The sequence below is a fragment of the Akebia trifoliata genome, chromosome 9, assembly GCF_017979445.1.
Source record: "Akebia trifoliata isolate Shusen 1 chromosome 9, ASM1797944v1, whole genome shotgun sequence".
NCBI lineage: Eukaryota > Viridiplantae > Streptophyta > Magnoliopsida > Ranunculales > Lardizabalaceae > Akebia > Akebia trifoliata.
In genome coordinates, this window is record NC_141383.1 from 26,524,211 (window position 1) to 26,550,674 (window position 26,464).

The 26,464-nt window shown below is 35.0% G+C and overlaps 1 protein-coding gene across 5 annotated transcripts; it reads right to left on the bottom strand.

Annotated features, from left to right (window-relative positions):
* Positions 1-29: 29 nt before the first annotated feature.
* LOC147395114 (calmodulin-binding transcription activator 4-like) lies at positions 30-19,499 on the bottom strand. Of its 5 annotated transcripts, XM_086453099.1 has the most exons (14): positions 19,231-19,498; positions 19,000-19,131; positions 18,664-18,737; positions 17,013-17,138; positions 16,732-16,847; positions 16,169-16,257; positions 15,641-15,686; positions 14,397-14,862; positions 13,126-13,199; positions 12,389-12,796; positions 2,588-3,267; positions 1,217-1,775; positions 555-848; positions 30-362 (listed from the first exon to the last, which is right to left on the bottom strand). In XM_086453099.1, the coding sequence occupies exons 3-14, from the start codon at positions 18,677-18,679 to the stop codon at positions 282-284; spliced, it is 2,955 nt and encodes a 984-aa protein (XP_086309225.1). In that variant the 5' UTR covers positions 18,680-18,737; positions 19,000-19,131; positions 19,231-19,498; the 3' UTR covers positions 30-281. The 5 variants fall into 5 exon arrangements, with proteins under 5 accessions (XP_086309225.1, XP_086309226.1, XP_086309228.1 ...); XM_086453100.1 differs by lacking the exon at positions 19,000-19,131 and having other exon boundaries at positions 18,670-18,737; positions 19,231-19,499; XM_086453102.1 differs by having other exon boundaries at positions 18,670-18,737; positions 19,000-19,499.
* Positions 19,500-26,464: the final 6,965 nt, after the last annotated feature.

The following is a 26,464-nucleotide window of genomic DNA, read 5'->3' on the forward strand; positions in this document are numbered from 1 at the left end:
AATTTACTTGGGAGTGTAAGTAAGTAAAAGTCGGATGCCAATAAAAGCTCTTTTACTATATTTGAGTTAAAACCAATACTATTTTCAACAACAGCATTGCTTATTCAAAGACCATATACACCAATTACATCATCAACAAAAGGGCGTGCTAATGATACACATATTCCCTTGTAAAATCAAAACATTATTTACACAAATCATTAATTCTATAAAATCATCTACCAACTTAAATACTAGGTTTCAGCAGAAACCCCCCGCATGCACGCACACGGTTGTTGTCATCAAGTTTGCTGCCACGAGAACTGAAGCAACCCATTGCTGTCATCATTTTCCATATTGCCATCACTGCCAGATACTTCAACCTGAAAATATGATATGTTAAATAAATAATTTAGAGAGCCCATGGAAATACAATTAGAAGGGATACAAGTGTAGCATAGGAAGGGTGAGCAGCTTATTCTCGGCCTTGATATCATAAGTTAGTGTGGCAATAGAAGTTCTAGACCAGCCTTGAGTTCATTCAGTTCCAGAGTGAAATTCTGTAGCCCACTTACCTTAGCTTGCATGTAGTTTTCAAGGATGCGGCTGTATTGTCGGCGGGCCACGGGAGATTTGACCATGGATATCACCTGTTCGAGAGCTTCATCTACAGAGACCTCCACTTTCTGTTTCCGGAACAGCCTGAGATAGACCTCATATCCACTTTCATCATTGGATTCCAACTGCCTTCGGAATCCTCGTAAACCAGAAGTTCTACGGCGCCACCGCAACACACCCTTGTCTAGAATACCAACAGCCCATAAAATCACCTTATACTTTTGCCTTGCCTGATAGCCTCGCACACGAGCCTGCCAAAACAAAATTGAATAATGTGTAAAACCCACCATAATTAATTAGAAGGATTTCCTCATATATTTAGGGGGAAAAGGGTCACATAAAAAATATATAAAAGTACTCTTTTAATGTCTAAACGATAAGGTAGAACTGTCCAGTTCACACCAGTATCAAGTATCAACATAAATAGAGTCTAAATCCTGTTCTACAGAGCATTAAAGAAATATTACAAGAAAAGGAAAACTCCAACGTTGTAAAATATTTCAATTTCTACACAGATAGTAGACGTTTTCCAGTTTTTGATGATCTCCGAGAAGTATCGCAAGAATTTTTTTTGTTTTTTTCAGAAATTATTGGTACTTTGATGTTAAGAGTAAATTACCTGTATAGTCACTACTTTCTGGCGCAAGTCTAAGAACTCCTTACGCCCTTTCCATCCACGGTATTTCTTCTGAATAGACAGAGCTGCGTTACTTAACATTCGATCACGAAGACGACGGAAAGTCAACTTTGATGCTACAGAAAGCCTATAAATTTCATCTGGAGTGCTACCAAATGCTTTCTGTTGCCTTATTCTGAACGAGTATGCTCGGAAGGCAGAGTGTATACGTGCAGCAGCCAGAGCTGCATTCCTGACTGCAGCCAAGGAATCTTTGAGAGAGAATTGATCTTCAGTGAAACGTAGGCCCCCATTTAAGATGCTCTCAACAGTTTTCTCTGCCTCCACGGCAGCAGACCCTTTAGAAATCTCATTTTCTTCAATTGTGAGGGATGAAAGATGGCTAGTTAGTGCCATCTCTGAAAGATATCCGGCAAGTCCTTTGTGGCCATTGACAGCTGCAATGGAGCCCGGGCTTTTGCCTGCTGGGTCTTGTGGAGTAGGATCTGTCACTGCCCCAGGTGATGCACCAGCAGCTATAAGTGCAGCAACCATTTTCTCCCTGTGATATGTCAATATTGCAATTAAAAACTCTTACACAACCAAATTTCTTTCAAATACCCAATATTGAATTCTATGAGTTGCATAGGATCATAACTTTTAGGTACCAATCCAATAAGAATTTGATTGGATCCGGTACTGGTCAGATAAGTATCGGATCTCAATATTATGTCCCAGATCTGTTCCATTAACAATCGGATCAGGTAAACCCCGATTTTGTATACAAAATCTAAATAAACTTCATATATATCAACAAATATATAATATAATTTATATACTTTCTAACATATTATCGGATCGGGTCCTTATCGGATTGGGACATGATTGAACCAGATCTGACCCAATAAGATATCAGATTGAAACCTTACCAGATCAAATCCTTATCAGAATCCAAAGCATCGATCCAGACCCAAAGTTTTCAGATCAAATTTTGGTTCTGATCCGATCCTCTATTTTTTTTTTTTTTTTTGACAGCCCTACTTTTAAGTAACAACTTTCCAATCTATATCGCTCACAAGGACATCCTTCCAATTGGCTTGGTGGAAGATGTATGGATGCAGGGGTGATCTAAAGAAAAGACCTTTTGATGATTATAAAATCCAAGATATCAACTATTTTCTTTTCTTTTTTGAATTTTCTCCTGGTTGGGATCCCCATGCATGGATGGGTGTTTGCCCACCTCTACATGAAGAACCCTCTTTACCAAATTGGTTGAAAATTCCCTTCGCCAGTGTCAAGGACATCTATAGAATTATATATTACAACAAAACTACCACATATGCTAGGAAGAACATATACAGAATATTCACTTACCTTCCAAAACATGCAGCCCAGTGAAGGGCAGTCCATCCCTTGTTGTCACGGAAGTTTACACCGACTCCATAATCAAGAATTGGAGTTAGGGACCACTCGAAACCCAAGCAAGCCACCAAGTGTATTATCCCTCGCTCTTTCTTTGATAGGGGACAACCTGACGTGTCTCCTTCGTTGCATTTGGATGAAAGCCACTGCTGAAACTTTTCTTTTAGAAGTTCTTGCAGAAGCAACTCCATTGTAAAAGCCGGAGTCTCACTGCCAACAAAGATTGTCTCTATAATATGTCCCCATGCATCTTCATTAACTTTTGATTTTCCCAATACATTCATTAGTGATTCAATACCATCTTGTTTATGAACAAATGTATCACACAAAAGCATCTGTGCAAATCTAACAAGCAATATCAGTTCCTGTGTGCTCTTAGTCAAATCTCTTTGGGGTGAACTACAGTTACCACAGATCCTTGGGATAGAACGATATTCAAATTCTCTTACTTCACTGCAGGATTCCCGATTGCAGGATGTTATGCACAGAGTGACCTTTCCAGGACTGTGTCGAGGAGCCTGGCATTTGAGAACACCTTCCTGAATGATTTCTACTGGAACCTCAATGTCACCGAACATACATGTCCAAGTACACTCTGACGGATCACAAAGAAAAGATCCAGTAATGATGACCTGCATTGAGTAGTTTATTGTTGAGAATGTCAGACTTGTGAATGAAACACATGTTTTAAAAAGTATGCCTCAAAAAATGTTACCCATACAACACAAGGAGAGATGCAACTGCAAGATACAGGCCTCAAGTTTTTTTTTTTTTTGGTGACCCAGGTAGAATCCTCACATTGGTAAGACTATAACTACCTGGGGGCCCACACAGAACCCACAACCACATGTGCCATTTTAATCAGGGGGAGTTTGTAATTACTCAGTTTCGAACTCACAATCAGGGGGAGCAAACCCATGCTGCTACGTCTTACCGCTGAGCCCCCACCAGGTAAGACTTCACCCAGATGAGAGCCATAAAGCTCAAAACAGGAATTGAAGTCGAAGCTTAAACCACAATTGTGTGTGACTACACACATGCCAAACATGGTTTTTTTGTTTTTTGTTTTTGTTTTGAATCTCACCTTTCTTTCCCAAATTACCCTAGCAATAATCTATCTGCCAAAAATAACTCAATTTTCTACCACTTACTTGAGTGAAAACTTAGAATCTAACTCTTTGACTCTAGTTTTCCATTGTGGGAGATTTAGGGGGCGATTGATTGCGCTTCAAAACGCAATTTTACCGGCGTTTGCGTCAAAACGCGGCATTTTATTTTATTTTTCGTGTTTGATATAGCGTCAAAACGCGGCGTTTTGAAATTTTTAACGCAAATTTCCGATATGTACCGCTGTTTTGAAAAGCGGATGGGAGGAGTTTCGCACAACAGCGTTTAAACGCAATTATATGAAATGACGTTTATGCCCTTCAACATTTTAAAAAATTCCAACAACAGTCCGCGATTAAAACGAGCTTACCTTCTTCTCTTCTCTGTTCGGTCTTTCTCTATTCGGTCTCTCTCTCTCTCTCTCAGATCTCTCTCGGACATCTCTCTCTATCTCGCACATCTCTCAACCTTGTTTTCTCTTCTCTGTCCTTTTCTCTCTTTCAGGTTTCAACTTCTCTTCTTTGCAATATTGTCCTACACTACTCATCCTTCTCCATCAATGGAGGTGAGTGTAATAAGGAAAAAATAAAATAAGTCTTCTGCAGAGTGAAGACTGAAATCTATTGAATCGATAGAAGCTTGCCGACACCCACATCGATCATGGGTTCTTCCTCTTTCGTATTGGGATCATCTGAATCTGCTTCTTCTTCGTCCAATCCTCACAATCGCGTTTGTTCTTTCTTTGATCATGGGTTCTTCTTCTCTTTAATGAATTAATTGATTTAGGTTGGGTTCTGGCATGGAAGTTGTTGCTGGTTCACGTCCCTTTGGTGTAAGATATTTGCAAAAGTTTGCAGAGGAAGAAACTAAAGCCGAAGCCACCAACTCGTCGGGTTTCCCAATTTTACAGAAGTGTCGATGCTCATCATTCGATTAGTGCCTTGTAATTCCATCCCTTTGATTTTTAATTTTTTTTTTTTAATTCATTCTTTCACTCTGTTATTCTATTTAAAGTGATTGAAGGGAAGTTGTGATATTTCCATGGTTCGTTTGTACTTTTATCTTATTTTTGTTTCAACAATTATTTGGAATTCCTCTACTTATTAGTTGTTTGATAAAATGTCACAATGAGTTTGTTTAGTTTGAGTACTTCTGAACTTTTTACACCAATGGATTCAACAAGTGTTTGGAATTCTTCCACTTATTAGTTTGTTTGATAAAATGTCAAAATGGGTTTGTTTAGTTTGAGTACTTCTGAAATTTTGACAGTAAACCAGAATCTTATCTTATAATAACGTTGTTTTGGGTTGAAAGAAGAATTCTCTATTATTTGGTGATTTTGTACCCTCTCCTCATTATTAACTGTTTGGGTTTATCTACTCTTGATTATGTATCTAGGTGTCCAGTGGAGGCACTCACTCAGTAGCATTAACACGTGATGGGCGAATGTTTTCTGTAAGTACCTTAATGCTTGTGTTTAAAAGATCATTCTGTGCTTGTTGAATATAAGATCAACCTGGAAGGAAGAATTTAGCTATAAAGAAGAAAACAAAATATAAGTGTAAACAAAGAAAAAAAAAAAAAAACAAAAAGACAAATAAAGTAGAATACCGACTTGTATATCCCTCAATGTATTAAATTTTGGTTTCAGTGTCTATTTTGGTCAGGTTGAAAATGGAAACATTTAATTAACATTTTGATTGATGAGATATAGCAATCAATGGGAGTTGCAAGTTTGAAAACATGGGTACCATTAATATTCACCAAAACTTGAAGGGTATGTCAAATTAAATTTCCCTAATTCCGGTCATCATATGTTTTATTCTTGATCATTGTCTTCATGCATGGTAGTTGTTATTAGTGAAACCGGTAAACCATTCTTCTTAAGTCTTGCAAGCACTCAAGAGCTATGAAATGTGCGTACGTGCGTGTCCATGCACATGGGTGTATTTTGTTTGGTAGGCAGCGGAAGTACTATGGTTAATGCACCGTCTTGGAATGTTTCAGCCAGGACTTGAAAAATTCGTTTTTTCTCTTGACCAAAACATTGCCTCAAATGGAAGCCGAGGCCGGGGTCAAAACTTCCCATTAAAAGCTACCTATCCTGAAATATCAACTCATTTTTTCAAATCTGCAAGACCCAATTCTCGTTTCTCCATCCAAACCAATCAAAATCCCAGGTTTAGATCAGCCCAATCAGCTTCACCTAAGAAAAGCTTGCAAACCATTGATGCTTCTACTAACTATCATGCTCGGTATGAAAGAAAAAATGTCATTTTTTCTTATTAAATATGCCCTATTGATTTTATTTTATTTTTTATTTTTCGTTTATGATTAGAACTATTAATGGCTATTTGGGATTTTGACCATTTTACTCCCAAAGTAGTGAAAGAATTCTATTTGATTTTGTTTCTAGTTCTGTTGGACATTTTGAATGAATGGGTATGCTTGTACTGTTGTCTTTTCTTTGATTGATATTTGAAATTTTGATTCTCTAATGTGTCTGGGACTCATAATTTCTTGAAATTCCCATATTTATTCTTATCAATGGTGGAAAAATTTTTCTTCTTTGTGATGGTTCTGTATATTGTGAAAATTTCTTGAAATTGGAGTTTTTTTTTATTATTATTGGAATGGAAGGATCAAAGGAAAAAATGTGGGTTTGTTTTTTGTATGGGAGATTATAATATCAACATATGTTACCGATCAAAACAAAATAATATCAACATATGTTTCTTGGATTTTTCTAATCGGGTGAATTATGCTTGTTGATCAAATGTTGGATTCTAACACTCCATTGAACTAGCGTGCCATTTCGGGATGTATTTTTATTTTATTTTCCTCAATTGCAACATATTAAATGTACCATAGATTATGAGTTCGACCTTTTCAAGATGAAGTTGCCATTGTGGATGATGTATCATTACATATAATTGTTATGTTGTCTATGGGTATATGACATGAATCATATCACATTACATTACCCATTATTATTCTTATTATCATATAAAAAGTTTATCCGTAAAAGATTATGGAGAAAGGACTACCTAGGGGTTTTTACTCTTGTACCCTTCTATATTAGTCCCCCCAAGTAACCCTTCCCCTCTATGGTGGCATTCACTTTAGTACCTTTTTTTTTTTCTTTTGGAGCCCCTAGGTAGCCCTTTCTCCATGTCTTTCATTTTGGGATTCAAGCCCAAGATGTGGCGTTTGCTCTAATGCCAATTGAGACAAACCTAACCGATACACAAAAAGCACTGAGGTGGTAATGGTGTAGATATAGCTCTTGTCTCTTGGAGTTATAACAAAGTAGCACTAAGGTGATACTCGGGTTCCCCATTTTGTTTGAATTTGACCTCGTCGATATTATGCAGGTATTTGTTTATCAGGAAAATTTCATATGTCTATTTTTAAGATGAGATGCTGCCGAAATTTCTATAGAATTATAAATTTTTCTATAATTTTTTATAGAATTATAAACATTTTAAAATTAAAATAATTATTTTTTTTAATTTTTTATATAATTTTATTATATTTATATATATTTAGTGTAATTATATATGTATAGAGGTATTCTGATAATTTTTATGCATTCTGGTTGCATTATCAACCTTAAGGGCATTCTGGTCATTTTACCCTACTACAGCAGATTTTAGAAGCTGTATCAAACAGTCCACAGTCAGATTCTAGTCAACAGCACAACAGTTTTAAAAAGCTCTATCAAACAAGTTTTTCAGCTTTTCAGATTCTGACAGCAGATTCAGACAGCAAATTCTGACAGCAGAAGCTGACAGCAATTTTAAGAAGCTGAATCAATCAGCACCTTAGGGCCTGATTGATTCAGCTGCCAGAATCTGCTGTCAGCTTCTGCTGTCAGAATCTGCTGTTAGAATCTGCTGTCAGAATCTGAAACACTGAAAAGCTTGCTTGATAGAGCTTTTTAAAAGTGCTGTGCTGTCAGAATCTGCTGTCAGAATCTGGTAATTACTGTTTGATACAGCTTCAAGAATCTGCTGTATTAGGGTAAAATGACCAGAATACCCTTAAGGTTGATAGTGCACCCAGAATACATTAAAAATTATCAAAATACTCCTATAAATATATAATTACACTAGATATATATATAAATATAATAAAATTATATAAAAAATTAAAAAAAATAATTGTATTAATTTTAAAATATTTATAATTCTATAGAAATTTTGACAGCATCTCCTTTTAAAAATGGATATATAAAATTTTCCTGATAAACAAAATACTTGCATAATACACAATCCAACATCTACATTACATCATATATATATAACACATCCACATAACATGGATATGTATAACACAATACAACAATTTTCTTCTTTCAAAAGCAAGGTTCAATAGATAAAGGTCAAAATCAAAAGAAGAAATTTTTTTCCATCAAGCAACACTAAACTGAAGAACATTTCTTATTAGAAAGGCAGAAAATAGTTGGACGCACCTTCTTAAGGGTAACCTCGCATTCCAAATGTCTTCCTACAACTTAACAATATTGCCCAAATCCACTTTGAGACAAACAATTTTGTTGAGATTGAAATAAATAGTGGAGGTCCCCATCCTAACCAGCGTTATTAAAGGTGGCTTATGCCACAAAGCGTGCCTCAAGACGAGGCTTGTTAAAAGTGTTATAGAATTGCACTCCTCCAAAGGCTACTAGGTTCCTCCTGGACCTCTTAAGAAATTTCCCGAACAAGATGGTATCCAAAAGAGTCGTCCTGACTATTCCACAAAAAATCCATTATCATTCTATCTAGTTTTTTGGATAGATAACTCACCCAAAAGAGAATACCAAGATAAGAAGAAAGCAAGCAATAGGTTAGCAGCTAGCACCTTGCATCCACCCCATAAGCAACTCTAAAAACCTAGATCTTAGTAAGATTAATATAAGCCCAAAAATTGTCTCAAAATAACAAAAAAACACTTCTCAAAAATCTTAGATGGAAATGAGAAGCACCCAATAGAAATGATGTAGTGCCAAAAAAACTAAATATGAAGGACATTAAGCTAACATCCACAACACACATCTTCAATAAGAACTCCTTCCAAGATATGCCAACCCCTAAGCCCATAGATCGATTTTATATTTAAATTATATATATGTCTTACCAAAAAAAAAAAAAAACACCCATGACATATACCTTAACAAATCAAAGAAGAAAGCCTAAAAGGACATATGGTGCAAAAGAAGCACATATATGAGATTACCTTAAAATCCTCTACCCACCCCCCTTTAAAAAAAACAATCCCTATTAAGAACCATCGTCACATAACCCCATTCTTATAACTAATATTTGGTTCAATATGAGGATAAGCTTTTGGTATGTCATTCCAAAATTTATTGTATAAAACTTGAGTCTTATCCAACCAAAAAACCTAGAAAATGGTAATAAAACCTTCAGATTATTTCAAAAATCTAAACCAAATCCACCAAACAGTCTAAAGTATAGCCCAAGAATTGGTGCCCAATGGCATTATAGCAATGCATAGTTCATCATTCCATTATGATCCAAAACAGGGGAACCTATCAACTATCACTTTGTTTTTCTTCTTTTTCGGTTATTTGAGTGAATAAGCTGGAACTGGAATTAAATCCAGGATTCCAATTCAATTATAGGCAAACCCAAATAATTTAAAGTATAGTTTCATTCAAGATTTATCTGTGTCAAATGGATTCTTCAGTTGTATAAAAAAAATTCTGAATTATTTACAAAATCTCAACTAAGGATTCAAATACTAAATCGAAATACAGATTATATAAATTTTACATTGAAATCTAAAATCGAAATTAAAGAAAAAAGGACCAAAATGATAATGAAATGGAGAGATAGATTTACCTTCACAGCCAATCTAGAAAGGAATCCCAAATTCCCAAGGTGTTAGAAGTAAGATTCAGATCTAAAGTACTTTCTGAATCTGTAGGTTCTTCAATCATATTGAGATTTCCAATATTTTTCAATTTCTCCTTGTCTAATTTCTCGATCAACAGTCCTACACCTAAGTAATCCTCTTCATCTTCATCATCAATGATTTCTACACCAGCCATTTTCTTTCCCTCTATTTCTCTTAGCTTTTCCCTCTCAACTTCGGCTAAGAACTCATTAATGGTTGCATCAGAAGAAGAGCAGAAAAAGCGATGGTGATGATTTGATAATCGATCCAAATGACGAAAATTCGAAATGGGTTTGTTCAAGAAATGTAAAAATTGAGGTTGGAAAGTGAGGAAATAATGGATTTTTTGTCTGGAGAGATTGAGAGGGGGTTTAATGGAGGGTTTGTTTGAGAAGGAGAAGAGCACCAGCACATTGTGCTTTGGTTATTGAGGTAGCCATTGTTGTTAATTAATTGTTGATGGGTTTCGATTTAACGAAGACAACGTTGTCGTCGTCAATGGGTTTCGATCTGAAAAATGGTCGTCGTCGTCGAAGTGGGTCACCGCTGCTATCGAAATCGATGAGAGAGAGAGAGGTTGATAAGGATGATCGACTGAGAGAGGTATTTTCAAGCCTTAGGGTTTACCATCGTCGTCGATGGGTTTCGCTTGAACGAAGCTAACGTCGTCGTCGTTGTCATCAATAGGTTAAATCGGTGCGGTGGTCGTCGTCGTCTTCGTCGTCGTCAATGAGATCAGTCGCCGCTGCTGTGAAATCGAAGGGTGAAGGTACAGTCGACGAACGAACTCAATATAATCGCGGATAGACGATAGAATTTCCAAAAATCTAGAAGGGTATAAACGTCATTTCACATGACTGCGTTAAAACGCTGTTGCGCGAAGCGTCTCTCATCCGCTTTTCAAAACAGCGGTTAAAATTGGTAAATTGTGTTAAAAATTTAAAAACGCAGATTTTAAAAGCTCAATCAAGCACGCAAAAAACTGTAAAACTCCGCTTTTTGACGCAAACGCAGATAAATCTGCGTTTAGAAGCGCAATCAATCGCCCCCTTAGTGATTGTGCTCTCATTTCTTGTTAGATTTTGATTTGGTCAGTTACTATGAATTCTTGCATAAAGGCTGTTCAAATACACATGACTAATCAAATCGTTACTTGTCTTCTGAGATGAGCATGTTTAAAATGTTTTCCCCGTTTTATAAACAAATAAATCCAGAATTATTTTAGTTTTTTTTGTTTAATTTATTTCCTGATTCATATGGATTATGTTTGTTAAGGGTTAACTTACTTACTATCAGTGTAGTTTTACTTGTGGTACTTCAACTTGTGAATTATATCAGTAATTGCTAGATGTATTAGATATGCGGTTCTAAAAGGTAACCCCTTAAGATAAATTATATAAAGGAAAGTTAACAAGCTTCCTTATTTCCTTTTATTTTACAATTGATAAAAATTTTTCAGCATTGTTGTGACAATGGATTTCTAAAGCATTTCGAATAAGAGAGATTGACAATCAAGCAGAAATAGAAGACCAAAGCATGTCTCCAAGCAGTTTTGGGATATTATCATACAACTCAAGTAAGAATTTTTATTTTTATTTTTATAAATATAAAATTTTCCATTGAAAAGAAAGGAGAAAAGATGGCTGAGATAGCCCCCAAACAGCAAGACAAAAAAACACGACCATGCCAAAACCAAAAGAAAGAACAAAGGAAAAGAAAGTTACACGCTTGAAGGGGGGCTACGAGTCACAAATGGTATCCCAATTGAAAACAAAATCTTGGAAGCACATGCTCTCGAAATCCTTACTCATCTTCGACCAAAAGAAGAGTAACCCCAAACTCCCCAAAATCACCGTATAAGATGAGCTCTCCTTACTCTGGAGCACTTTGTTGTTGTGCTCTTTCCAAAGACCCCACGCAATGGCTAAAGGAAGGATAGTCCAAAGATACATCTTTCTAGAAGAGAAGATATTGAATCTCCAACCCTCCAAAAGTGCGAAAAGAGAAAGAGGGAAAACCCAAACCACTTGAAAACGAGATAAAAAGAACAAAATACCACGTGAGAAGGGACAATGAATAAGAATGTGGTTGGCGGATTCCCCATTCTTCGAGCACAGGTAACAAAAGTTTGGGATGATCCACCCCCGAGAGATCAGATTGTCCAAGGTTAGGATTCTACCCAAAGAGGCAAGCCATAAGAAGAAGGAAACCTTGGGTGGTATAAGAACGGACCAAATGATGGACGGTGAGAAAGAGACCTCACACAACGGAAGCAAGCAATTATAAAAGAATTTAACAGAAAACCTCTTGTCCTTGGGCTTGAACCATTCCCTCTTGTCCTGCTCAAGTAAGAATTTCTTTAATAGAATATTTAAAATAAGTGTCCACATGAAAAAAATAAATAAAATTGGCAGTCGCCTGCCATTTGAGATACAAATTGATGAATTAGTGCCTAGAAAAAAAAGTATGATGAATCGGTGAACCACACGTATGTTGTCAAGAAAGATTTCATGAAGAATGATGGACCTCAAATCCTCAAATATTTCTCCATATAAAAGATAACAATCAACGTATCAACATTCCCAATAAATTAAAAACCACCCATTGTAAAGCATAGATCTGAAATTTCTGTAAAGATAATCAACTTAATGATGGAAATATCACAATGCATTATGCATCATTGGAATATGTAATTAATGAATATAGGAACTCTGAGGTGCATACCTTCGTATCCTCAGTGTCATACGCCCACTCGGGGGATATTTCTCGAATGCTAAATCTCTGTTTCTGTGATAGAGTCAACCTTGAATCTGCTCCAAGAGGAACATCTAGCTGATTTTCTTGCTCAAACAACATTTGGTAGTAATTAGGGTTAGCTTCAAGAGTACTTGTCCTAGAAGAGTCTGCAAAGATTTTAGAGTTCACAACATCTTGAAGTAGTGAGGTTGAACTGGGAGATACAACAGGGTAGTTGGAGCCTAATTGAAACTGTGTAGATTCTGAAAGCTGTAGACTCAAATTATTCTCGAATGTTGGGTGGAAATTATTTCTAGTTTCAGTGTTCCATTTTTCCTGTTTCTCAGGTAGGTTTGCAGAGATTTTCTCCCTTTCTAAAGATGAGAGTGAGTTCCCCTGTACAAATGCCAAATATCAGTATGAATCATAAATGTCAGTGTAGCAAACTAGTTAAGGATTATGCCACTTATTTAAGAATGAAAGACAACTCTACTATGACTAACTACACAAAATTAAGAGGAAGAAAAATTAAGGTCACACTCCCAACTAACTCACTTTAGAAAACGGATATCTGTTATGAAACTGTAACTATTTGGTGTTGAAAAATGAATTGTTTCAAAATGACAGAACATGAGTCAGTCTGACATCTTCTGAGGGCCAAGTCTAATATAGGAGAATGATCAAGTGAACTAAAGAAAATGCTGTGTATTTTGTGGATTACTTACACTTGCATCCAATGTACTTAAAATTTTGTCTTGGGAACCTGTCCAAGTTGAGACTGGCCACTGCTCCAGCATCTCTGTAATATAACTGACTAATTAGCTGTTGTGTTTTTCTTCCTCATTTTTTTTGAACGGAAATTAAAGAGAAAAAAATCATCAATTACTAAAAAAAATAGGAGAGAGTAAATCATGTTGATAAGGCATTCACAGACTATGCAAATCTGAGATATACTTAATAGGCCAAACATATTTTCTAACGGACAAAAATTTATCAAGATCAGAAGGATTCTCCAATCAGCTAGATCAGAAAAGAAAAATAAAAAGGAAGTTCAAAGTTCAAGTGTTGGTTAACTATTAGAGTCCTTACAGCTGCTGCCCTCCTTTCTGACAACCACTCAGAAGTTCGATGGAAAACATCACTGTTTAATTTATGTTTAAATAAAGTGGAGGCAGGAAAGTTCAAAATTGTAATTCCATTTCATTTGTATTTCTAAAATGTTTCATTTCCAAGGGTTTGTCTCTCTGCGCTTCATTAACTTTTGAAGTAACTGAATGGTATTTCAGGAAGAAAAGAACAGTTAAGAGATTCTCATGCACCGCATAACCATTCTCTCTTAAAATGGAGTAAACCAATTAAACAGGCCAGAGAAGGGTAAAAAGATCCATTTCAGACATTACTGGATAAAGAGAGTAAAAACATGTGTGAGAGATCCTAAATGTAGTTAACAATCATGAACATATTCATCTGCCATGTTAAATCATTCGACCAACTAAAATGTCAAGAATAACCCTGATAAAAAAAGCATTGCCAAATTTCAATTCTGTTAATGTAGTCCTTATTCTCAAATAAACCTAAGGACTCAACCGAACTTACCCATTTAGAACATCATAAGAAGTCTATCAATGGCATTCTTGTATGTATGGCTACAAATAGGTGATGAGACCCAAAATTGGAGGGTTCGCATTTAAGTAGTCTTGTATGACAAAAAGAACTGATTATAACCATCTGGACTAAATCATTTTTTCTTGAAAGTTTTCCATGTATTTTCAATTCAATTTGAATCTCAAAATAGATTAAAAACATTAAGTTGCACATGCTGATGACACGAGAAATATTAGCACTAACTGAATGCTAAATTATTGCAAATATCAAACATAATATGTTATAAATCCATTCAAGCAAAAACTTACCTACATGAACCTACAAGTTTTAGCACCATATGTAAATCCAAGACCAGTTCAACCACCCTGATTACTTAACAAACAAGAAATACCTGTATTTTGTAGAAATGGACTGCAGTTTGGATTATTTAGAAGCCCAGCTTCTCCACTACAACGCTGATAATTTTCTCTATACTCTGATCCACGTTGCAGAGCTACAAGTTCATGCTGGTTGGAATTCCTTTCATAATCTGGAACCCCTATATATTTTAACCTCTCATTCTCAGTAAGGTATGGAGAAATCTCCGCTATGTCATCATCGTTCAAATCTAACTGTTCCTCAAGCCTTCGTAGTGCTTCACTAAACTCATCTGAAGGTGAGCTACTAAACTCCCCTGTTATATCCGTCCCATCCAAGTGATTGTTTCCATTATTCTTGATCAATAATTCAGAACTGACTTCCACAGAAGCCGGACTGAATGAACTCTGGTGTGGTTCGTACAATTCACTAACTGTAGAAACAAAGCCTTGATTTTGGACTGGCGACAGCTGTGAGGTTGATCCAGTATTGTGCCGTCCCTGCAAAAAGAAAAGAAAAAAATGTAAGCAATGATGTCATAACTCATAACTGAAACTCACATCAAGAACCACTTAACAGCTATTGCAGAAGGTGAAATTATTACAATGACGAAGTGAACTATAAACAATTAAAAAGAAGTTACTTCTGAAAATGTTAGTCAAAATAGTAATCCAATCAACTAGGATGGTCTTAGTGCTTTTGGAAACAAGTGATCAGTGCTGGCATAAGTATAAAACAAGTCATTTTGGGTCAGCAACGCCAAATTATGAGATCCAGATATGAAGTGCTAACTGGAGAAGATTCCAGAAACTACTCAAGGAATTGACATAATGACAAGAGTCTAAAAACAGTTCACAATGAAATTTGTACGAAGAGCATCTCTTCTTCTTCTTTACTAATAAAGCCTTCTTCATGGTAAAGTGCCTGACAGGGTAAATTCCGAAATCTAGACTAACAACACCAAAAACTAATTTTAATGCCTGATACTGACTCTGAACACAACATTAACATTAGCCTCGTTTGGGAATGATGTGTGTTCTGTGGAAGTACTTCCAGTGGAGGTGTTTCTGCTCAATTGGTTGTTTAGTGAGTGTTTAGGAGGTGTTTCTTTGGATTTGTTGGTAATTATATTATTATATTTATTTTTTCGTTTTTGGTTATTGATTTAATATTTTAGAACATTTTGGGGAGTGTTTTAGTCACGAAAAAAAGAGAGAAAACGATCAGATGATGCAACCATCACTATTTTCTGACTATAATCAGGTATCAATGACGCACCTTGCTGGTTTCTCTATAGTGAACAAGGACGATGTGCTCATATGCCCTGCAAAAACCACATGTAACCAAATATGCCATTTCAGAATATGTAATGCATGTGCCCTATATATTCATTACTAGGAATGCCATAAATGGATAAAAGTATACAACTTATTTTGAAGTGTTAAGAGTGTGAGTAATTTGGTAATACCATATTTTCTAAATCTTCAGTTACTGTGTAAATTAATAAAGCCTTAGTACAAACTTTTTACAGTTCAATTCAGTTTTCCTTCACAATGTTAAAATCCAACTAGTTTTTCATAGGCATATCCTCTTCACAATCAATTTTCACAGTTTCCATAAAGGTTTAGTAATGTAATAAAAAAAAGCATTTGAAAAGATGAGGCACCCTCATTTTTGGCTAAAGTTTGGTCAAGAAAATAATGAATGAATCATAATGGATTATAACCAAGAAAAATTATGCTAGAGAGGTTCGAGGAATAACAACTACATATTCTCCAGATATCAACATAGGTATGCATAACTTACGGATCCAGTATCCAATAACTTCGCCTCTGAAAATTGGGATTCTGCTCTCCATGTGCATAATAACAATTCAAAGCTTCAACATTGTTGACCTAATCACAAACATATAAAACAATGTCATTCCACAAGCTGAAAGATATCATATAAAGAAAAGACTTTCTACTCAAAGAACACAAGGCATCTACAAATCACATAGTCAGTGAAAATAATTCAAAGGTTCAACATTTCTGACCTTATAACACACCAACATATAGAAACAATGTCATTCCACGAGCTGAAATATATCATATAAGAAAATATTTTATACACAAATATCGGGGGCCAGGTCGGGCATTGCTCAGCCTAGCCCAAACCCGGCCCATTAGCACCCCTTTAAATTACACAACTTTAGGAGACCAAAGACAGACTCATACATCTAAATCAAACTATTTCGACAAGTTTTTTAACTGTGATAGCTCATTCATAATAACTCATCTAATACCACATCAATCCATTGATGAAAGAAAAGACCTTATTAAAGCTACAACTCTTATATAAAAAAAACTATTTAAATGTCTTTAACAAACCTTGAGTCGCTCATGTCCTTCCCCAACAGTTCTCCCACTCTTCTTCTTTCGCCAAACATGACCATCTTTACGGAAGAACCGGATGACCTTCTTGTTGTAAAGGAACAAAGAACCACCTGTTGAGCAATCTGGTCAGTGTAAATCTACAATGGTAGAATCATAAGGATGCCCTAAGTCCACCAACTGCTGGAATACCACCACTGTGACTATGTAGAAAATTGGCAAACGGGATTACAGGTTAAAAATAGTATGCAATGAGATATGAAGAATATGAAAGTTACTAGGTGGCTTTTGAGGGGTTGCCTCAGAGAGTTGGTGGGTCTCATAGTTCTTTAAAATAAAGAACACTTCGGCATTTTTTAGCCAACGATGCTGAGCTTCTTGAAAAAGTTCATTCATATCAAAACCTGACATTGGACAAAGACAAAGCAGTCATAAGTCAAAACATGTCCAGTAAACATTTCATCACACTGCAATTCTGAAGAGCTATAGTCAAACCAAGATATCCTTTTTTTTAGGGAAAATAAGCAGAAAGATAGCATTGAGACAATTTCAAGAATAAAATTTGGGGTTTATACAATAACATAAGCACAAAGCAACAAAAGTAAGAAATTGATGTATAACAGAGCATGGTCAAAAATTTTCAATAGAACTTTGACAAAGGAAGCAAAAAATATTATAGTACCAAACCTTGCTGTCTTAAAGAACATGGATGCACACACACCATAAAATAAATTCACAGAAGGTAATTATATTTTATAGGTTTGGGGTGCGAAATAGGCTATTTATAATATATTTACAAAAAAAAAAAAAAAAACAGACAATATTTCGGTAAAAGAGCCATATATTATTTTCAGTTAGCTAAAGGGAGTAAATGAGAGCTTGATAAAGATACCATACTGATGCACATAACATATGTTCAATACTATAATTATAATTCGCTAAAATGATAACCCGTCATCCTCAAAGCCTTAAACTAAAAATTTGGGTGGCAGACTGAATCCTGGTCTTTTGTTCAATTCCGATTAAAGCCATGTCTTTCATCAAATAAAGTGTGTTCATATCTCACTACCTCAATCCACATTTTTTTTAGGTCTTCCTTCCTTTATTTTTGTCGCTTTAATTATGTTCATTCCAACTGGGACTGTAATCAGCCTTCTTTGCACATAACCAAACCATCTCAATCTACTTTACCTCAGTGTATCACCAATTGGGTTAGTCCTATTATCTTAGCCTTTCAATTTACAAAAATGTTGTTTTATTGATTGCCCACATTGAGCTCCATAAAGCATAACCAGTCTTATTGCATCAAAAAGCCCATTTCCCTCCTTGATCTTTGACTTGCCTTCACTACGATACATTTCACTTTAATTAATTAAATTCACAATGTCTGCCAATGTTCCATGAACCATGTTAGTGTAAAGAAACAAAAAACAATATAGAAAATAAACAAAGATACAAGCACACAAAGAAACACAGAGATTTACGTGGTTCCCTCAAGATTGAGGTATGTCCACAAATCCACACCAACTCCACTATTAAAAGAAAACCCTCTATGCAGATTATACTTCCTCATCGAATAAAAGGAGAAATATATACCCCCAAGAATCGCAACTAAGATACGTTTCACCAGTAAAAGTATGAAAATACCCTTAGTGAAATTTCACAAGAGTTGTGGACCTTAAGTCAAATCCCTTGAATTACACTTCCTAGTGATGCCACAAAATTCTAAACCAACCTTAATATCAATGAATTCAAATCCAATCTACAACAGTTTCTTAAACAATTTCACTACAAGATATCTAACTAGCCAACACTCATAAAATCAACTCTCAGACGTAGAAAAATTTGTAAAGATTTAGCTTTGATAAAGTAAAACTGTACAAGAATTAGTAGAACAAAAATGGGGGAAAATGAAGAAGAAACTCAAACCTTTGCCAGACTGCATCTTCTTCGAATTCGATTTCTATGAATCAAAACTCCACGATTTGTACACTAATGTAGCTCTGGTGAAATAAAATTGCAAAAGAAAATTAGTAGATAAAAAATTGGCGGGGGGCGGTGGAGCTAGTAAGGAGCTGGTGGGGGCAATTGCCCCCACAGAACTTTGAGACACCCCTATATTTTCAACTAATTACATGCCCCATTTGTTCCCACTCCCTCACTTCTCTCCCCATTTGTCCCCACACCCTCACCTCCCTCCATTTTTTGCCCCCTCCCCTCCCTCAATTTTTGACCGGGGCTTCTCATATACTAATTGGAAATGACCTAAATATCCTTTTCTTCAACTTCTAACCAAAAACCTCTGAATTTCTCCATAGAACCATTCATCTTCAAGTTCTTCAACTATACAACTAACCATAGTTTGCTCCCACCACAAGAAAATCCTTGGCTCCGCCCCTGGGGGAGGGAAAAGAAACTCGAAACTTTACTAGATTACAGCATCTTCTTCGATCTCTATATATCGAAAATTGAAATTTTTTACTGAGAGATTCTTACAGTTGAGATTATTCGACATCTGGATCGCGACAAAGCTGAAGTTGGTGAAGTGAGCTCGATTGAAGGCACGAGGTTGGTTCAAAGAAGATTGACAAAGAATTGAAGATCACCGCGTTTACATCTCAATCAAATAACTTGAACAGTTATAAAAAAAAAACCTAGAATTTGCAGTAAACAACTTCGAATTTTGACAGAGATAGAGAGAGAGAGAGAGAGAGGCGTTATTAGGGTGATCGCGGGAAAAGAACTTCGATCTTTATACGTTTTTGGGGTTTTGATGGTCGACTTAAAACGATTAAAATAAAATAAAATTGCTACAAGTGGAAAGCTAGACTGTGAACCTAGCCGACTTTTGTATCAACGGTTGGATGATTCTCAAGAAAAATGTAGATCTCGATGAGATTCTAACTATAAGTCTTGTTGACGACAAATGTTCCTTATGCGACTTACTTTAAAGATTGATTGTACGAATGGGTTTGTGAGAGTGAGAAAAACGTGGCCTTGACCTTGCCATTGTAAATAAGAAAAATAAGAGAGTGGTGGTAATTTGACTATCCCAAGTGACATACTCAATCGATTGCTTGACATGACAAATTTGAGAATGGTACATCTGTGCTCCTTGTGATACAACCCTCGAGATACACTTTGTGCGGCCATGTGCGATTTAAATAAAAAATACAACCCATTATAAATAATGAATTTTTTTAAGATGGTTGAACGACACAAACAAAGACACAAAAGAGATAAAAAAAATGATGTGGTGGTGCGCACATAACCGTAAATGCTTTTTACTCGTATATCATGGAAAAGCATCTATGGTAATATGCGCGACACCACATCATTTTGTCACATTTGCGTCACCCCAACATGACTCATTTTCTTAAGAACATAATAATTTAAAGTAACCCCGCGTTAACAAACGGTTGAAATTGATGATTCTTTTCACATGTGCAAGTTTGGGTCTTCGTCCCTTTTGTTTAAGAGTTCATTGAATCCAACTTGGTAAGCGTGGATGTCACGATTGAAATAATATTTTTTTTAAGAAAATGCTGGAATGACACAAACAAAGACACAAAGGTAATAAAAAAAATGATGTGGTGACGCGTACATAACTGTAGACGCTTTTTACTCGTATCTCATGGAAAAGCATCTACGATAATATGCGTGACACCACATCATTTTGTCACATTTGTGTTTTCGTTTGTATCACCCTAGCACGACTCATTTTTTAAGGGCATATAATAATTAGAAATACTCCTGCGTTAACAAAACCCTTTTTTTTCCGTAATGATTGAAACTGGTAATTCCTTTCACATGCAAGTTTGGGTCTTCGTCCCTTTTGTTTAAGAGTTCATTGAATCCAGCTTGGTACGTGTTGATGTCACCACTTAGATTCAAAAAATTAATCATTAATTACTGACTTATTTCAAAAACTAAATTATTAAAATAAGATGACATAAATTTCTAAAATACTTTTCAATTTCATTTTTAAATGACAAAAATAATTTATTCATAAAAAATAAAAATAAATAATGCTCCCGTCTTCTTTCATTTCAATGTAATCATCATTATCATTTATTAAATAGTATAATTTTTATTAGTTTTGGGATCTCGTTTCTCAATTATTTGATAGTGATACCTTAATATGATGTTGAATATGCTTACCATTGAATATTTCGGAGAAAATACTCATTCGCTTTGAAATGAGAAAGTTTTACCAAATCGCATGATCAACTTTTGAACTGGTTGCATTGAGGGTACTCCAAAAATTATAATTTTGTGGAGGGAGTTACCCTCATTTACATTTTCATATTTTTCTTGGGAATGGAAATACCAATGTTAAAAAAAGAGTCATGCTGGGGTGACTCAGGATTTATTGTGACTCACAGTTCTGACGTGGAGATGTGTACATAACTGTAAATGATTTTTACTCGTATTACGAGGAAACACATTTATGGTTATGTGCATATCCCACGTAAGAATTGTGAGAATCGCAATAAATACCCTGTGTCACCTCAGCATTAGTGTTAAAAAAATTGTAGCTAAATTTTTTTAGTTCTTGTGATTTTTCATCTTCTTTAGTCAATGTGAATGATCTGGTTTACTTGAATGTTCAAAAAAAAAAAGAAAAAACTTGTGCAAGATTTAAAATGGACTGCTTGAAGATGGTGTTATGGAGATTGCTAATGCGAGTAGATGAGGAATAATGGATGACGGAAGAGAAAGGATGAGACATTGAAGATGAGATTGAATCCTACTTCAACTTTTGTTCAAGGATGAGGCCAATGGATTTGGAAGAAAATAAAAACAAGGCTTTTAGTTTAAGATTGAAGAGAGAGTACTGCCAGAGAAATGGTCATCAACTTAACATTGAAGAAATGTCTGTCAACATAAGTTGAAGCAGTTCGTACTCCGAACCCACTTGCTGGTTCGTTTAGGTGGGAGAAGATGAAGAGGGTTTTAGATGGGAGACAGATGGAATCATGGAAAAGCAACAATTTTGTCTTTTGTTATATAATATAATAATAATAATATCTACAAAAGGTTTTATCATATAACATGAATACATAACATATATATTTTAATCGAAAAGATATTATCGAATCGGATTTTGCAACATCCGAATTCGTATCTGAAACTCATTCGAATCTTAAAATAACATCCGAATCCAAATTCGATATTTAAAAATTTCGAATAATATCCAATTTTTCAGATTTGAATTCAGATTTCGGCTATTCATTGACAGCCCTAGTAACAACCTTCAATTGGAAATTAGCTCATTCTGAAACTTTTAGCTCATACTACAATTTTGGTTGTTGAACCCAACCCTACAAATTTAATCAAATTTCAAATTATTTATATATAGATTGTGTACTTATACCATATCATATTTTTTTTCATAGGTGTTGGACCAACCTTAAATTGGAAAGACCGATTAGGCATTTTAAGAGGTATAGGTGAAGGCACGTACCATTTGCACACCCAAAAGCCACCCCTAATGATGTTGGATCTAAAATCAACTAACGTCTTACTTGTTGAAGATTTCTAACTTAAGCTTTGCGATCTAGGAAGTGCAAAAGTCATTGGACATGCCTTTATACATGATAACATCGGAACTCTCGGGTAAGTAAATCACGAATACTATATGCCAAGAATTTTTTACACACAAATCGATGGTTATAGCTTGGAGTCCGTGGTATTAGAGATGATAACAAGTCGCATAGCATTAATGGATATGATAAATAATAGGGAATGGGTATGCCTAATTCTCGCCTAGGTTTTTTCATAAAAAATCGACACCTTATTATTTACCTTACGTTTTGCCCTACGTGTTTTTTCCTACATGGATTAGAAGTTTTGAATTGATTTACAAAACATGGACGGTCCATATATATACATATAAAAGGTTACCTCGTTGGGCGGGGGGGGGGGGGCCAAGTAGAAGTTAGTAGAAGTTGGAACTACTCTCTCATTTGGGGGACTGTTGGGTAGTCTCTTGAAAATATGATAAAAGCACATGATTCCAACTCGGTAAAAACTTATAAAAGTCACGTGCAATATTTTCCAAAATTAGTTAAGTTGGTTACAAGTTTTTACTGGTTGAAACTATTAGAAAACCTTCGTTGTACACTGTAAATAATCATAGATTTCTATTGCCCACGTGTTCAGCTAACGTAGTCTAGTATTATGAGGTTGGTTAACAAACGAAATAACAATTACGCTTATTGGTCAGTTTGCGGTGTGTAGTCAGATAACCACATGACTCTTGCGCCCATAATGACTCTTGCGCCAACAATTTGCGTTTGTTTTTTAATTATTAGTTGAAGAAAAGTTGGTAAAGCTAGTAAGCAGCTAGTGGGGATAATTCCCCCTAAATGCACACAACTTTGGGACACCCTTATATTTTTCAACTAATTACATGTCCAATTTGGCCCCTACACCCTCACCTCTCTCCCCATTTGCCCCTACTCCCTTACCTCTTTCCAATTTTTGCACCCACCTTCAATTTTTTGTTGATGACATTGCCTCTTGACCAGGCATTCTCGTATATTAATTAGAAATGACCTAAATATCATTTTTTTCAATTTCTTATCAAAAATCTCTAAATTTATCCTTAAAACCATTCATCTTCAAATTCTTCAACTATACAACTAACCATAGTTTACCCCCATAATAAGAAAATCCTGATGAGTGAAGTAATCCAAAAGTCGAATTTCTTGAAATCCAAACACACACATGTTCCATCTTCGTTCATGAAGACGAGTTCTTGAAGTTTTTAGAAATTCGTTGTTCTTCGGAAGACAACTTTAATTTGAATCATTTTCCTAAAATTTGTTTACTTTTTTTTCTTTGCTTCATTTATGATCTTGCAGACAAAATTGTTCTCTCTCCAAACAAGATTTTCAATTTTCCATTATGCTTAGTAAGTTTTCTTGATAACATCATCATTAGTTGGATGATGACATACAACCATGCACATTTTTTCCCGGGCTATCTTGGATAAGCATGCCACGTGTTTGACAAAATCAAATGTCATAATTATTAGAATTTCAAGAAATCTGAATAAAGATATCACAATGTATCATAGTGTTAAGATGTACATGTTAGATTCCTTGAATATTGTAGATTGTTATTTATTTTTCTTTTTTACTTGTATAAGAAGAGATATAGATATAGGGTCTTGTTAACATTTTTCCTAAGAACACACGTTTAAGTGGTGATAAAACACTTTGAAAATTGGAATCTGAGAGTATTTTGATAAAAATAAAATTTTAAGTAATTTTCGGTACAAAATCCAATTTATTAGGATGAACAACTTCCTTAATTTGGGTATTTTTTTAGCTTGGATAAAATTGAAACTGAATTGAAAATTTTGGGTTTGGCTTCAATTCAACCTCAAGATTTGATTCCCCAACTCAAAACTGAATCAAACCCAAAATTATTCAATTTTTTATGATTCATGTTCGATTTTGAATTTAAAACTAATTTAAAAATGATATTTCTCTTTCACATCTTATTGTCTTTTTATGCTTCTTTTATCAATAATTTGGTAAGATAGACATGATACAATGATTTCTCTAGGGGAAGTCTGGGATAGAATGTAGGCAACTGACAAATTATGGCCCTGCTTGTTTGCCGGCAAAAAGTCGTAAATACAAACTTTTACAATGATTTGCTGAATGCGGCTAAGGGGGTGAAAGATGAAAAATAATTCTTACGATATCTTTTTACCATCAGCAAATCATTGGGATCATGAATTGATTAGTACCACCCATTTCTTTATATCTCTGATGGTAGAAAGATATCGTGAGAATTATTTTTCATCTTTCACCCCCTTAGCCTTAAAAATTATAATACCTCTCCAACTTTATTATTTTTACATTTTTATCTCCTTTATCCTTAAAGAGGATGTCGTACCGTAATATTTGAGGCCAAGGGGGTAAATAAGGAAAAATAATAAAATTGAAGAGGTATTTTTAAGAAAAGGGGAAATGAGGAAAGACAAATAAAGTCGATTTAAGGGGTAAACAATTTTGTTGCCTAACAGAAAATGACTACATTTTACGTATTTCTTATTGTTTGTTGGGTAGTCCACATGCTCTTTGGGGTTAAGAGAGGTAAAACAAAAAAATAATAACATTGGAGAGGTATTATTAAAAAAAAAATTGGGGTTAAAGGATTAAAATAGGAAAACTAATAAAGTTAGATAGGTATTATTAAAAAATTGGGTAAAAGGGCATGGACTTCCTCTCCGAGTTGAAGTTGTAAAAGAGGTGTAGACACCCCAATTTACTCGAACCGAGCTCAAGATCTCACAAAGAATCTAGTAGAGAAGGTGCAACCCACAAAGCTTTGAATTCTTCGAGAGGGACCCACCTTTCAAAGATTTCCATAAAAATCAATTAAACTAAGCCCTTAGTGGCCAACGGCCAAGCTTGATTTTCCTGAGGCCATTGGTCACCCAATGCCCCCAATGCCTATGCACTTTTTTGCTTTGGCCTTCACTGGCCAAATGTACTTCATTAATTTGAACTAGCCCTTGCTTAGGTAGAGTCCAGTCGGTTAGGTAGTTGCAATTGGAATAAATGTGCTTGAGTGCTCTAGATTTTCTTAAAGGAATTTACATGTTAACCCTCTCTTTTTCTCAAGATAATAAAAATGTTTTCCATCTTTGCCTATGCATTAAGTTAACATTAATCCTCGAACCTTGACTTTCTAGTAAATTTGTAATTCCTTCAATCTTGACTCTTCGTCTCTACAAAATACCAATTACCTTCATATTCATAGTTTGTTGAGATTTAATACAAAATAATTGATCTTTATGGTTATCCTCTTGTGTTTAATTCAAGATCATTTCTCAACAATTCTTTGTAATTTGACTTAGTTTTAGGGATCAAAACTCTTTTATCCATCAAGAATAACTCTCTAGAACCTAGGAGTAATTACTCTCTTATCCTCAAGTTTGTTGGAAGCCTACCTAAAGTAATTGATTACAAAACCCCTACTCTCTTGTGTTAATTACATGTCATTGCTTTTATTTTCATTGAGATTTGACCATTTTCAAAGGATTTTGACACACTTACCCCTTCAATAGAATTCTTTAAAATCTTACGAGCTTTAACATTTTTACCATTTGATCATCATGATTGACAAGATTTTAAAAAGGTATAAAAAATAATCAATGACACTTTGAAGAAGGGTAAACAACATCATTCATTGAGATTTTGTTGAAATTAAATTAAACTTATGAAATTTGGACTTTATATCTCAAAGAGTCTTCCAAAGACTTATAATTAAAAGACCTTTCTAAGGCAAAAGGAGGAGGTAAGTCTATCTTCCTAAAATTATGTTAAATTCTCTTCTTGACACCTTCTAAAAACCCAAAACATTGTCCAAATACTTTTTCACTTTCTTTGAAAGCTTATAACAAAAAGAAGAAAAGAAAGAAGACCAAGTTGGGGAATACCTTTAATTTTCTATTTTTTACTATTTATACCCTCTCAATCCCACTTCTACCCCCTCACTTTAATCTCTTTACTTTCAAGCAATATAATGTAGTCTTTTTCTTCTTTATGGCCAGGGTGGTAGAGATTAATCTCTCCATGTGAAGTTCAAATATTTTGTTTAAATATATGATATTTATTAAATTTTTTTTGTATCTTAAATGAGATTCTTCCCATCAAGGAGCTAAAATCTTTGCTTTAATGTTTCTTTTTTGGTTAGGATTTCTATT

Bases quoted from the DNA above. Each gene is read 5' to 3' on its own strand.
- LOC147395114 (XM_086453097.1), bottom strand. The intron at 15,687-16,168 runs GTAAGTTATGCA...TGGTTTTTGCAG, and splicing joins AGTTATTGGATACTGGATCC to GGCATATGAGCACATCGTCC. The intron at 13,200-14,396 runs GTATTTCTTGTT...GTTATATTACAG, and splicing joins TCCATTTCTACAAAATACAG to AGATGCTGGAGCAGTGGCCA.